Genomic DNA, 15,507 nt, shown 5'->3' with positions numbered 1-15,507 from the left:
ACAAATGAGTACTGATGATGTTGAAAATCACATTAAAACAAATATTTGCCTTGATGATAGGCAATAATGTGTAAATATTTGTTCATTGTCTACCACGTGAATTCATTTCTGGTCTTGAGTTAATAAGTAGTTTCCTAACCTGCTCTTACTCAAAAGTAGAAGCTGTGAGTGGCCCAGCAGGAGCTGGAAAGGTGCATTAGGGCTTCTCTCTGCCCCACTTCAGGGGATGCTTCTGGCATGAATTATTCATATTCTTGCCAAGGCTCACTTTTCACCAACTGTAAGCATTTCGTAGTGCAGCTGGTTGTGTTTAGGGATGCCATCTGTAGCCATGGAAAAAGGGTCTTCCTGATGAAGTTTTAATGGATCTGTAAATGTTTTTCAAATACAACCTTTATCCCTTGGTACAGCGTGTTTTGTTTTGTTTTGTTTCATTTTTCATCTATGAAGCCTGGGTTTGAAGTCACATAAATTCAATGTTCAGACTCGGATTGTTCTACTTCTGAAGCTGTGTGGCTTCAGGAATGCTTGCACCAACACTCCTCTCTGTAGAAGGATAAGAACAATATCTTCTGGAAGCACTTATCAGGCTTGGTGTGTGGCATAACCCAGATGCATTCTCTTTGTCCTTGTCCACCCACCAAGATGTGGGTCTCCTCCAAAGAGCCAGCCCGTAAGATGGTAACCATTAACCTTAGCTCTTCTCTGGTCTGGGGGCCATCCTCCCACCAGCACCCTCATGTTGAAGAACAGGTGCTTGCAACGTACCATTTAGGCCATGGGATATCTATGGAAGTCAGTATGATTTGACTGCACGGCATCGTTACTCTGCTGTGTGAAACATCAGCAACACCGTCTTCAGAAGAATTTGAACATGAGAGCGTTCTTTTATTGTTAGTGCATTTTTATCTCCAAGAAATCTCTAAAGTATGACTCCCAAACTGCCAAACATACGACTCTTAAACTTAATTTGAGAGTCAGAGAAAGTTCTCAAATACTCTTCACCTCACTACTAACGTTAATACATGGTACTTTCATCAGTGTTAAAAAATTAATGTGTTTTCTTAATCAAACACCTTATTAGGGTTTTGCAAATTCTTAGAATACTGCTTTTTTTTTTAATCCAGGAACTCCCATTGTGTTTGGTTATCTTGTCTCTTAGTCTTTGAACTATGATTATTCTGCCACATTTTCTATTTTGTAGCAACTCTCAGTTTGCAATTGTATGGTGTTTATGCTGATTAAATGAAGTTATGCACTTGTGGGGAGGTTGTTACACAAATAAGCCTGTGTTTCTATCCTGTACTTATGACTGTAGTGTCTGCTGACTTTCTTTATAGTTAAGTTTATTAGCAAATAGCTTTGGGTGTTTTCTTTGGACTTTTCCTAGGGTGCTTTTATAAATCTGATTAATGTGTGTAAGAATATTAAGTCTATACATAAAACAGACTGTCCCCTATAGGCACAAATGTTAGAATATATTTAAACCAAAGGTGAATGTGAGCTTTGGACTTCATATTGTCATAGCGGTTTGGATGTTCCCATTTGAAAGCTTCTGGATTTCCTTCTAGACAGAATGTGGTAACTCTCATGCTTTGAGCTTGTCTGTAAATGTACATGCAGCATGCTGACCAGTGAGTCACTTTTAAATAGCTATTTCGTGGTAAAGAATTGCTATAAAAGCTTAAAGAATGGGCCTGGTGTTATGGTGCCGCTTGGGGATTGGCTGAAACCACCTCTGTGGCAGCAGCATTGCGCATTACAGTGCCAGAATTACAGCTGTTCTTGATACAACTCCTGACTAGGGTGCTTTGGAACAAAGCAGAAGACAGATCAAGTCCTAGGACCTTCCGGCTCCTGGATTTTTCTTGCCTTTCCCCATATTTGCCTGTTGTGGCCATTTTGGAAGTAAACTAGAAGATGGAAGATTTTTCTTTCTGGAAGACCTCTCCTTTCCTCTCCTTTCTTCCGTTCTGTTCTCTTCTCCTCTTTCTCTCATCATCCTTTGTCAATAAATAAATAAAATATTTTTTGAGAAAGTTTTACTAAGAGATGAATTTATGATAATGACAGGTGAGCCCAACTAGAAAGAATAAATTGCAAATCAGACTGACATCCAGCTTTGTTTTCTTGGCTCTGCTTGATGTTGAGGGTTACTTCTAGTTTAGAATATGTCCTGATTGGATTTTACATCCATGTCACATCCTAGTCCCCACCAGGGCAAAGTTATCAAATCCAGGTGTTGCTTCAGGATAAGCAGTCAAAGCCTTCTGCAAGTCAAGCTTCCAGAGTCAGTGGAAATAGAATTCCTTAAAAATGTGAGGCGGCTCTTGTTCCTCCTGCTTCTGGTCATTCTCCTGTAAATATGCCAGTTTTCTTAACTAGCTATGCCTTTGTCTAAGCCAAGATATACCAATGGAAGGCATTATCTCTTAAAATGTTTACAATATTTTTGGCTAATGTTTCCTAAAGGTGTCTAGTGGCCTTTTATGCATGTGAAAGGATTGCACAATGCTGGCATATACTTTAGTTAGACTGTTTTGAGGTTTGGTGTTTTTCAGATGTTTCTGAAAGACTTTGGGAGTCACTGTGACAGATCAGCAGGATATAACTGATGGCTGGTGGTTTTGGCAATGAACTTGTTGATCCCCAAATGGTCTGAGTGTGCTGTCCTCATTTTGCTCTGGATGTCCCAGTAGATCCTAGAGCCCGAAAGTACGTTTTAAAGACACAAAGACCTTATTGTGACTGAAGGCAAAGTAAAATTTGTTCGTAAATGTGGAATTCCCTTCCAGTTTAAATTTCTACAACTGCAAGAATCTTTATGTATGTGTGTTTACAAATGCATGTATGTGTTGGAGTGTTAGTATAGTTGTGTTCCTGTAATAGTTTCTAAGATGAGTATAGATAAGAAAGGTTAACATTGTGTCCACAATTAATGTAGCCTAATATTCACCTCTAAAGCAGGTGTGCGGCCTCGCAGGAGAGCCGTGTATGCCAGGTCACACTTAGCAGTTCATTTCAAACCTGGCTCTGTCTCCTGATTCCAGCTTCTTGCTGGCGTGGACACTGAGAGGACAGCAGTGACAGCTTGGGGAGTTGGATCGCTGGATTCCAGCCCCAACATGGGAGGCCAAAATTGAGTGACTGGCTCCTAATGTGCCCAGTCTCAGTCCCAACCATTTGGGCATTTTGGGAAGTGAACTAAAAAAATTTAAAAAAAAAGAAAAAAGGAGGGTGCATCCTCTCTCTTTGTCTCTCTCTCTCTCTCTCTCTCTCTCTCTCTGCCTTTCTGTCTGTCAAAGTGAAAAAAAAAATCAGTTTTTTCCAAGGCCAGCACTGTTCCACGTTGTGGAAAGCTGCACGTTTACAGCCGACAGCACAGATGTGTGACCTGAATGGAATTCCTTGCCCCTTGCTCTGACCTGGCCCAGCCCTGGATGTTGCAACCATTTCAGGAGTGAACCAGTGGGTGAATATTTTGTGTGTCTGTGTATGTGTGTGTCTGTCTGTCTCTGTCACTCTGGCAGTCAAAGAAATGAACAAATCAATGGTTTCTATTTTTCAAAGTGTACATATTGCAGCATAGTGGAAGAGAAGGAAGGCCTATCTTCTGCTTAATATGTGGCCAAGATTCACTGCTTGTTTGTTGTCATCATTGTATGTAAATACCTGTCTTTTACAAGTTGTCTCTTGATGGATCCCTGTCGCCTACTGCCTGTTTCCACCCATTCTGCTTCTACAGATAATGGGTTTGTTCCCTTTTCTTGTGATAGTGTTATTTTTTGCCATTTCCCAGACATACCCAGATTCTCCAAAGCAGCACATTCAGTTCCAGCTCTCCACAGCTTTATTAGCAAATCAAAAAAGAATGAAGCGTTTTCAGATAGCTAAACATGTAAATGCATCCTTTCTTTTCATTCACATTCACATCTATCCTTCTGGATTCCATCTGGAACCCAAACCAAAGTGCTGAGAGACCACAACAAAGCCTGCCTTCCCTGAGGGCAGACGGAGGGGGTGTCTAACTTGCTGGAAGTGAAAAGCATTAGTCATTTCACTGCCCCATTTCCCTGCATGTTCCAGCCCAAGTTTCTCCTGTGTTTCTGAGAATGAACTTCAGAAAGCCTAGCCACGTTGGCTCTAATCTGGCTAATTTGAACACTATCTGGATTAAAAAGGAGACAGAATCATGCTAGCTTAGCGATTTAAAGGAGATATTGTAAGACTGATATGTTAATAAATTTGATTAAGGAGAATTAATTCATTTACTTATAATTTGTATCAATTTTTTTCTCACTACGCTGAGGAGGAACATAATTTTTATAGTACTATGCTGCTAAGGTTTCATGTTGTAGTTACATGCAATGATTTATGGATGAGGGTACTAAATACAGTCCTGATTAATCCTAAATTCAAATTTCTGACCTGATTCTATGTGGTATCCTGGAGAAGAAACTAAAAACCAAATCTGAAACTCCCGGCAAGGGGTAGTTTTTGATGATTCAGAGTCCATTAGAACACAGTTGTCGGTCTCCTGATTTTACCAATACTTATTTTTATCTGGGATGAAGTGCTAAAAAAAGACACAGCATAAAGAGAAGGTCACCATTCAGACATGGTCGTGTGCTGCTGGAACAGCAACCGAAGTCCCTGTGATCTAAAACCACCTTGGCTGGAGGATAGGGACTTTTGTAAGTGAGACAGGAGTCTATTCATTCAGTTTCCAACTTCTGAGGTAATAAATCCGATTTTAATTGTTACCTAATCTGTAAAAAGGGTGCAGGATTTTGTCAGCACCTCATTGTTAATGTTATGTAGATTTTTTGTAAAATATCTTCTCTATTCTATTTTTTTCCACAGTAGTGATATTGTAGCCTTGACAAAGTTTTGGGATTATCACTGTATCAGAATCCTTTTTTTTAAAAAAATATAACCTCTCAGCTTTATGTATTTTAGTTTAGGATTGAAACGAATGGTTCCATCTTAACTTTTATATCTCACCCTTGACTTCACCTTTTTCTAAATCATTGCTGACCAGTCACGTTGTAACTGGCTAGGTTCCATTCCTCATGGCCAGGACAATATTGTACTGATTTTGGGTCTCCTTTTCTTCCACAGTGGGTTTGGGGGAGACAACAGAGAGGAAAGAGTCTGAGCAAAAACTTCTTTTAGGCACATATTTAAGCAACAAAACCAGTTTAAGAAGACAGAGTCTTTAGACACACTTTATCTGAAATCTAATGTTATAATTGACCTGATCTGTTATGCAGGTGAGAGCCGTCATCTCAAAATGCCAGTCCAGAACTGTCATGTTGGTCATTGTTCTGCAGAATTCTGACAAGCGAAAGCATAAGACTCAAAACCAACAAGAGTACAACAAATCAAGGTGTTTTTTAAAGATTTATTTATTTTTACTGGAAAGTCATTGCAGAGAAAAACAGAGACAGAGAGAAGGATTCTTCATCTGCTGGTTCACTCCTCAAGTGGCTGACCTGATCCAAAGCCAGGAACCAGGAGCCAGGAGCCTCTTCCAGGTCATCCACAGGGGTGCAAGGTCCCAAGGCTTTGGGCTATCCTCAGCTGCTTTCCCGGGCCACCAAGCAGGGAGCTGGATGGGAATTGAATCATCTGGAACATGAAGCGGCACTCACATGGGATCCCAGCACATGCAAGGCGAAGACTTTAGCCAATAGGACCAACAAATCAAATTTTATCTTAAAAATAATGAACAGAGTTACAATCTAATAGAAGACATATCATAGTTGGATGATCACATAAGTACAACAAAAATTTATTTGCCATATCACAATCTCAAATTTGGAAGACTCAAAGTTAGTAAGCCAAATAGAATCAGAATTAGAGGTGGTTTTTTTTTTTTTTTTGCTATAGTTTCCAATCATTTTAAATTTTTGAGATAGCATTTTCATACTACATTATGGTCAAAGGCTTGCCACTCCATTAAATAAAGTATTCAAAACAGCAGAAATGAACAAATTAAAAAAACAACAACCAATGTAGCTAAGGAGGAGCATAAGCAATGGCCATAATAGCAACCAAATGAAAAGACGTCAACATGACCAGTTTACATGAGATGGGAGGGCAACCACAGATCAGCACAACTGGAGCAGTACGTGCCTTCTAACGATTCTCCCCTCAATGGTGACAACTGTATTATCGGCATAAATGACGGGCGCAGGCTTTGTTTGTTTTGTATAGTAATAATCTTATTTACTCGCTGAGAAGCTGGGAATGCTTGACATCAGATATTTGCTGTATGTCTTTCGACATGCCAATGATTTAAATCATATGCCTATTATGAGGAGAACAGATCCTAGATGAATTTCTATAAATAACCACAGTGTCATCAATACAAAAATTACTCATAACTAGTTTAATTTTGGAGGAATGTAGCAATAAGGACAGATAGATGTTTTTATCACTCCTTACAAAACATTTATCCAAGTATTGCAAACCCTAGAAATCTCAGGAGCATGTAGATGACAAAGTGAAAGTTAATAGAACACAACATACTTGATTAGGTAAACCATTGAAACTAATGAAATTAAATTTTACCTTATTTGGTCTATGTTAACAGCTTCATGAACATATTAGTTTTTGAGTTCTTAAATATTTTAGTTAGTCCATTGATCTTTTGTCAGAAACATGTATTAGAACATTCTTGGATTGCTTTTCTAGAGGAGAAACAGACATTTGGATGACTAAAGACTTAAATCATCACATTTAAAATTTGGACGACAACTTAGCAATTAAAAGAAGATTTAGTCATTTTCATTAAGCACAGCAAAATATTACAGACTATTTTAATTCTTTCAGGCCTCTGAGCCTGTGATGGGAGGGTATGTCACATAGGCCCCCAGGTTCTTTTTATTTTCAAAATAAATTATGACTGATGTCATTAAATCAGGGACATCAGACTAATAATGTTCTATAGCCTCTAGACCTTATATAAATAACATTTTCAATATAAAAATAACTTAAAGTTTATGATTTTACAAGATTACAATACTTTCCATGCAATCCAAGCGGTCCTAATTGGCTATTAATCTCTTCAAGAGGAAAGATACATCCTTTGAGGACTTCCTGGGGCCATGGAAATCTCAGGGTCAAAAGATTAATTAAACTTGTTCTAAGAAGGCTTGTCTAAGATATCAAAAGCTCTAAAAACATTTGTGTCATTTAAACGTATCCAATTTACATAGATTGCTTATAAAATCTATGATATCAGATAAGCATAGTCATCATTGAATAGCTGAATTTTCATACTGTACACATAGAATCCATTTATTTGTTCTTAAATTTATAATCTTAAGCATCTAATGAACACATATGTAAAGCTACCTTGACTAGTAAACCCAGGCACAAACACACTCACAGAATTAAAGATAGTTTTATTTTATCAACAAATTAAAAACAACTTATTTATGATAGTGTATGTAAGCTATGTAAACTAAAAGGAATTAATGATAATTTAACAAACTTTATGTGAGTGCTCACTTATCTGCAACTTAATTAAAACAGAGTTCTGAAGGGATTTGTTTTACCAAGTACATACAACACTCAACATGTAGACACAAATGAGACGTTTAGAACACATACCATGAGACAGAAAAATGAAGAGGTTTCTTATAGCTTGCTGTATTATTCTTGTGACTCCTCTTCTCTCAGTTGTACCAGGAGCTCCCATGGGGAATTACAGTTAGCTTCAAGAGATGGAGAGAACCCCTGGGACTTCTCATGTTTCAGACTACAATGCACATAGAAGCCAAGCAGTATTACCAAATTTCTTGGCTATGGGCTTCTAGCAACAAGTTAGGCAATTGGCCCAAAATTCTTGCCAAGGGATTCTCAGGCGGTATTGAAATGGTACCTTCCATATTTAAAAACTTGAACAATAGCAGAAATAATGGCAATAATAAAAAAAAAAAAGCCCCAACGAACACAAGATGTAAATTTCACCTTTATGGGAAACCTGGAGGAAGTTCCTAGCTCTGGCTTCGGATCGGCACAGCACCAGCCATTCTGGTCTCTTGGGGCGTGAATCATTGGACAGAAGATCTTCCTCTCTGTCTCTTCTCCTCTCTGTATATCTGACTTTGCAATAAAAATAAATAAATCTTAAAAAAATCACACTGAGTGGTTCATCAATCAAATTAAGGAATATTAACTAGCCTTGTAGGTAATACATAACCAAAATACTGAAATGCTTCTCCTATGGCTTAGAGCTCTGGAGAGCAGAAAACATACATGAATGTTGTTTCATTGATAACCCATACAAATGTTACGCTAATACATAGATTACGCCAATTTCCAATTTTGTGGGACAAATTCCACTTGACTTGGGTATATGTTCCTTCTGGTGTGTATTTGAATTCAATTAGCTAGTATTTTGTTGAGGATTTTTGCACCAAACATATTGGTCTATATTTCTCTGTGTTGTATTGTTTTCCAGTTTTGGAATTAAGGTTAGGCTGACCTCATAGAAGGAGTTTGTGAGGAGTTCCTTTATTTTAATTCTTTTCAAAAGAGTTTGAGAAAAGTTATAACTTGTTCTTTAAAAGTTTGATAGCATTTAGTAGTGTAGGGGCTGGTGTGATGGCTCGGTTGGCTGATCCTTCCCTGCAAGTGTCAGTTTATGTCCCAGCTGCTCCACTTTCCATCCAAATCACTGCTTATAGCTTGGGAAAGCAGTGGAGGATGGCCCAAAGCCTTGGGACCCTGCACCCACATGAGAGACCCAGAAGAAGCTCTTGGAGCCTGCACTTGGATTGGGTCAGTTCTAGTTGTCACAGCCATTTAGGGAATGAACCAGCATATAGAAGATCTTTCTGTAACTCTGCCTTTCCAATATAAGTAAATAAAAACCTTTAAAAAAAAAGAATGAATTGGTGTGTGGAAGCAAGCTATATACCTCTCAAGAAATAATTTAAAGCTTTATGTGCATAGATATAAACACATATTTGAATTTGGCAGGATAGAGATCTGTTCCTGGGCTTTATATTTTGGGGGAGGGAGGTGTCTTTATTACTGAGTCAGTCCCTATCTTAATTATTGGTATATTTAGGTTTTCTATATGTCATCATGACTCAGTTTGGGTACATTATATGTGTCCCAACATCTATTTCTTTTGCATTTTACTGTTTGTTGAAACACAGCTGTTTGAAGTAATTTCTGGTGATTCTTAATATATCTGTGGTGTCCATTGTTCTATCTCCTTTTTCATCTTTGATTCTATGTATCTGAGACTTCTCTCTTTTTTGTTTAATGATTATTTGGGCCAATCATATATCAATTTTGTTTGCTAAAAAAATCCAGCTCATCAATTCACTATTATTTTGTGTCAGGGTTTTTTGGGGGAGGGGAGTGATCAAGTGTATTTATTTATTCTCTAATTTCATTTATGTTTCTTCACACTAATTTTGATTTTGATTCACTGTTGCTTTTCCAGTTCTTGAGATCCATTGGTAGATCGTTTATGTGATGCTCTTCTGATTTTTTAAAGGACTAATTGCTATGAACTTCCTTCAACACTGCTTTTGATGTATGCCCAAAGCTTTGGTACATTGTGCTGTAATCTTCATTCATTTCCAGCAATTTTTAATTTCTCCTTTGAGTTCTTCTATAAACCATTTTTTCATACAGTAGTAGTACAGTCTGCACATGTTTGCATATTTCCTAGAGTTCCTTAAGTTGTTTATTTCCAGCTTCATTCCATTCTCATCAGAAAAGGTATATAGCATAGTTTAAATATTTCTGAATGTGCTGGGGTTTGCTCTATGGCTAGCATACAGTCTGTCCCAGAGTAAGTTCCATGCATGGATGAAATGAATATGTATTCTGCAGCTGAGGGATGAAGTGCTCTGTAGGTATCATTTAGGTCCATTTGTTGTTAGTGCAGATTAGCGCTGTTGTTTCTTTGTTGATTTTTCTGTCTAGTTCTTCTGTCCATTGATAAAAGTAGGGTGTTGAAGTCCTCCATTATTATTGTATTGGAGTTTATGTCTCCCCTTAGATCCACTGGCATTTGTTTTCAATAGCCAGATGTTGCTCTCCATTATCCATAAAGATTATCTGGTACAAACCATCTTGCTTTTCACATTTGGACTATGGGTAAAGTTAATTACTTTGATGACTAATTTCTATCATTTTATTTCAGGATTGTGGTTTGCTGATTCATCCAGAGGAAGCCTGTGGGTTACAGCCCATTTCTTCTGACTATATTGAAGCCATTTCACAGCCTGAACTAAAGAGTTGTCCATCTGGGGACACAAAAGGTGAGTTTCACATTTGATATCATCTCTCCAAAGAATTATTTCATATATGTAAATACTCAGAAGTGCTCATACCCTTGTGTAAAATGAGACTGACATTATTCTTTTCATTCATATAAACATCAACATAAAATTAGTGTCTGTGCCTGGTTTTGACTTTTGAAATAATTTGATGAATCAAAATCTTCCTTTTCCGTTTTGTCTGATGCATCCATATTGATTTACAGATCGCAGCTCAAAAGTCACCTGTGCCTGATAGAGTCCTTGAGCCACCAGCCACCTTCCCTACCTCTCACAGCACTCTGTACTCCTCTTCTACAGCTTTTGCTACACATATTTAAGTGATTAAATGTATTACAAGTTACTTAACATAAGGATAATGAACAGACTGACTTGATCACATTACATCAATCCTCTTGATACCAAAGTCTCCACCTCCAGGTTGAAAATAGATATCTGTCTACCAATGAATTGCAAGTCAGTGAAGCAAATTTCACTTAAAAATCTTGGAGAGTGATCACGGATAGACTCCACAGCTTGAATATCAATAGAGTCAGAAAAATTGTAACATCAAATTCAGATTACAATGATGAATCCTTAAGAAGCCTGAGCAGACCTGAAACAGAACGCTGGTGCCAGCCTGCCGTTCCTTGCTGCTTTGTTTTGCCCATACTCTTCTTTCGGTGGAGATAATAGAGTCAAACCGAAACAGGAGCTAAACGTGCCTCCAGAGGGACCAGTGGGGGCAGGGAGCATGAAGCTTCCTGGTCGCGTTCCGTCCCTGCTGACCCCAGACCTCCCTTCATCTCAAAAGCTTGAGAAAACACTCAGGAGCTTTTCTACCCTTGCCATGAACTTCACACCCCAGCTTGAATGGGAAATGAGTTTCCCAAATGGGCAGGACAAATTGCAATTTTGCATGCACAGTTAACAAACATGGACACATCCCTGTGCTTGAACATATGTTCCAGATAATAAATTGCAGTCTGTACACGGGGGACAGATACCGTGATGGTGTCAGCTGGTGTGATTGGTGATTCGCTGTTACAGACACACGCACACACTCCTCTTCCCTACAGAGGAGACACCATCATGTCCAGTCACATTTATTATTTTTTAAATCAGATGACAATTTATGAGACTTGTGAAACAGCTTGATCCTATTGCTCCCACTGCAGCAAGACAGAAGTTCTTCAACCCAAAGTCCAAGCTACATTACTGGAATCCCTTAACAAGTGGCAGATAATTCCATGCATGAAATTTGTGATCATTTTGTCCAACTGTTTTGAAAGTGTCTGTATGCCATAGCCTTGCCTGTGAGGCTTCAGTGGAACAGGAAAGCTTTTTGGTACTTGGGATGCTAGACCAATGTGGAGGAGTCCCCCAAAGCAAGCCCTAAATCTAGAGGCTGATGCTCTAAAGCCTGCATCAGCTGGCCTCCCCCTAGAAGTCCCATGTGTCTTTGGCTTACTGATGGGGGCTGATCAGAACTCCAGTGTTTTGCTGTTCCCTACGCCTTTGACCATCTTCCTGTCTCCACCTGAACTCAGCTGACACTGTGCCTTCTGCTCCAGGAAGTCTCTCCTCCACCACCTTCGCTCTTGAGCTTTGCCATGTTCCGCGACCACCCTGGGCTCATCTCCTACAACAGCTCTCACCACAGTGCGTGTAACTGTTTACATCACTTTCTCCATAGCCAGGGGTTTCACAGGTGAAGCTGTGTGCATCGGAAAGGGGGAGGAGTAGCACAGGGCACTTCCCAGGAGTGAATTCAGCACAGACGAACATCTATGGGCATTTATTTTTATCTAGTCTCCTGATGAGTATAATACACAGAGAAGTATCTGCAGTATTGCTGTGTATTGTGTTTATATGTCCAGGAGGATAAGCAGTGCATTTTTACTGATAACTTCCCTCAATTCTGTGTTTCTCAGAATTGAAACTTACTTCACTTTCCAACATCTAACACATGAGTAAAATACAGTTGCTGAACTAAAACCAAGAATGAAATTGTCCTCCCACACAAGCCTGCGAGCAGCCAAAACAGTCCTCAGGACCAACTGTTGCCATTGAGAGTTCCTACTGGCCCAAAGATTCAATGCTAATGAGAGAGGCGAGGACAGCACTTTGCAAGAATATATTGTTTGCTGCCAGAAATAATTTCCTTTCTGAGTAGCAAGACACCTTCCTGTTGAAAGGAGAAATTGCCATGGTGACAACCTTGGGAGGAACGTTATTGGAGAGTTCAAGATTAGCTTGTGTGGTCAAACACAGATCAACTCCCAAGCTTAACTTGAACAGCACATTACAATTCATAATGAGGATCTACTTTTTTTCATCTTGCTAATATAATGATATCAGAATGTCTTTTTCAACAGTATCAGCTAACATAATTTTCCAAATGACTCTAGTTGTGTTTTAACTCTTAATCTATCCTATAGAGAATAATTTAACTATAAGATGCAACTTAAAGATTTAATTTGTTGCTTAAAAAAGAAATCCTAATGTTTTTAATTTAAACAAAGAACAAACATATATGGTTATCACAGAATAAGAGTTACTTTTAAGGAAAATAATTCAGTTAATGCTTTATGACATGTAAATGTAAGATTTCATCATGTTTTCTTTTAAATAAGGGAATGACATTTCACGCTCTGACATGAATAATATTTAAAAATGTGTATTTCTTATTCAATAAAAGCATCTATTTTGCAACAACATAGAGCCATGGATTAGGACACATATTTACATGGTTTTAAATTCCAAATGGAGTCAGTGAGGTAGTGTATTGGGCTAATTCTCCACCTGCAGTGCCAGCACACTATATGGGCACCAGTTCGTGTCCCAGCTGTTCCACATCAGCCTTTTCTCTAAGATTTTCTTGAAAGATTCTTCATCTGTGCAGGGTCAATGTTAGTTGGTGTCTACATCAAATATTGGAAGGAACCAAAGATATGATGGAAATCAACTATTGATTTAGAACCGTGGGTACTGAGGAGGATATGAGATTAGAGAGAGCAAGCCATACTCTAAATGAGGGAAACATGGATGCTTCTGCCCTGCCCCTCCATTGGCCATTCAGAAACCAGCAAATCTTCTACGATGTTTTTTGTATATTTGTGAGGGGTAGTGGCAGTCTCAGCCCCTAGAATTTTCTTTTTCTTCTATAGAGGCAGGGTACTTGAATGTCAATCAGTTCTTCAGCCTTTCCTGCAATGTCCAGCCTCTTCACTGTCCTTAAAGTACCAAGCTTTCCAAGTCTCCAGATCTTACCTATTTAGAAAATACCTATCCACATTTTATGGACGTCATGGAACCTTCCAGAAAACTCTGACATCCCTCGTGACAATTTTTTTTTAAATTTCTGGCTACTCTGACTACTGGGGAAATAAACTACATTCATTAATGCCAAGTGTCAGGCACCATGGCAGGTGCTACGATATTTTCCTTACAGAGAAGGAAATTTAATCATGAAAAGATTTAAGTAATTTGTTCAATTTAAACAGTAGATTGTAACCTTGTATGCATATTGGAATTACCTGGAAAGCATTAAACACTGTGGCTGCCTGAGCCATCCACCTGGAGATTTGGATGAAATACATCTGTGGTACAAATTAGATATGGGGACTTTAAAAGGGCTTCCTAGGTGACTCTAATACGAGGTCTACAGGGCTAATTAGAGGCAGAACACAGGTAGGTCCTTGTCCAAAGCCCAGGGTTTCACTAACACAGATCTAGTTTGATTCAATTATAAATGACCCATTATTATGCTGTTGCTTTATATGAACAGAGTGTATCCTCTAACTGGATTATAGATTTGTGAAGATTCATATGATAGGAGTGTGGACCCTAAAGCAGACTGTTTAACTCAGATTCTGGCTCTACCATCTCCTCACTGGAGGATTATGGACAAGTTACTTAATATTAAGGAGATGATAATAGAGATGTTAACAGTTTTACGTGAGGTGATAATGGGGATGTTAGCAGATTTAAGGAACTGAGACTATCCCTGGAATCTGAAAGATGCTATGAAAATGTTAGCTGTCTTTAACAGGAATAAGATCTTTGAATGTCGACAGCACCTGACAGCTCAAGAGGGCAGAGGTGTAAGTATTTGATGGAAATCCTGCTAGAGTGAGCTATGGAACAGCAGCAAAGGAACATCGCGTATCACTCCTGAGACTGTGGGGAGTAGTGAGTAGACATGGACTGAGTTTTCTGGAAGTATTACATTTCAAAAGCAAGGCAAAGACAAGACATTTTAAGAGGAACAAATGCACTCTTATCAGTGTTAAATTGTTCCGTATGTCTGTTCCAGTCGACAGTGCATCCCTGCAGTTATTTCTTCTGCTAATGTTCTTCCCTTCTCTGGAATGTACCCTTCTCTCATCTCTTTTTCCTTGTATTTTCTTTTTTTATCCTATCTGATTCTTCTCTTAATATATTCATGTCTTTTCTTTCTATGGTCAATCAGTAAGATCCATGAGCTATTTACTCTTTCCTATTTCATTATTTCTAATTGTTTCCACACACACGTACACAATTCTTACCTGCCTGTGGTAGTGCACATAAAACTGACATCTGATAGTGGAAATTCTTCCCACTAAAGTTTGTATCCCACCAACCAACTATATATGTATCACATCAGTGATGTAAGACATTCAGGGAAGAGAACTGACGGACACACCACTGTGTCATCGAAGAAAAATACATTTTGCATGTATGTTTACATAATGTGCTATATTCATTCTCCATTTCTGAAAAGGTGAACGAAGAAGAAAATTACTTATTTTCCCAGTAAATAATTGATGCTGTTACTCCTACTAAAAGCAGAAGTGCTTCACACATGCTATTTCATGAATTAAAGGGGAAGACTGTAAATGCATAGAGACTGTTCACTCATAATCATCTACAAAAGCTTGTGATTACTTTATGTCTGATCTCTCCTGGTAACCAAAGGTAAATATGATATTGTAACTGTGCTAGGTTCTTTAGATACATTATTCCATTGTATCCTCACACCAGTCCTACAAAGACACACACTTCATTTAATCAGTGATTAAACTGAAGCTGCAAACAGGAGTGTGTGAAGATTCAGACCCAAAAAGCCATCAATCAGCAATAATTAACCTTGAAAGTAATGCATGATCAAAATATTTAAATGCTCCTCTTATATTGTAAGAGGAAAACAGAGAATATACACATCTGTTACTGG

At 38.4% G+C, this 15,507-nt stretch overlaps 1 protein-coding gene across 3 annotated transcripts in view; it reads left to right on the top strand.

The window, feature by feature from the left end:
• Positions 1 to 15,507, top strand: part of CPED1 (cadherin like and PC-esterase domain containing 1) — a 218,244-nt gene that overhangs the window by 177,623 nt on the left and 25,114 nt on the right. For all 3 annotated transcript variants that reach the window (XM_058654878.1, XM_058654879.1, XM_058654877.1), the window contains exon 16: positions 10,178 to 10,295. In XM_058654878.1, the coding sequence (XP_058510861.1) occupies positions 10,178 to 10,295 (118 nt within the window). The remainder of the gene's footprint in view (positions 1 to 10,177; positions 10,296 to 15,507) is intronic.

Source organism: Ochotona princeps, chromosome 25, assembly GCF_030435755.1.
Source record: "Ochotona princeps isolate mOchPri1 chromosome 25, mOchPri1.hap1, whole genome shotgun sequence".
NCBI lineage: Eukaryota > Metazoa > Chordata > Mammalia > Lagomorpha > Ochotonidae > Ochotona > Ochotona princeps.
This window is presented reverse-complemented; position numbering and strand designations above follow the sequence as displayed.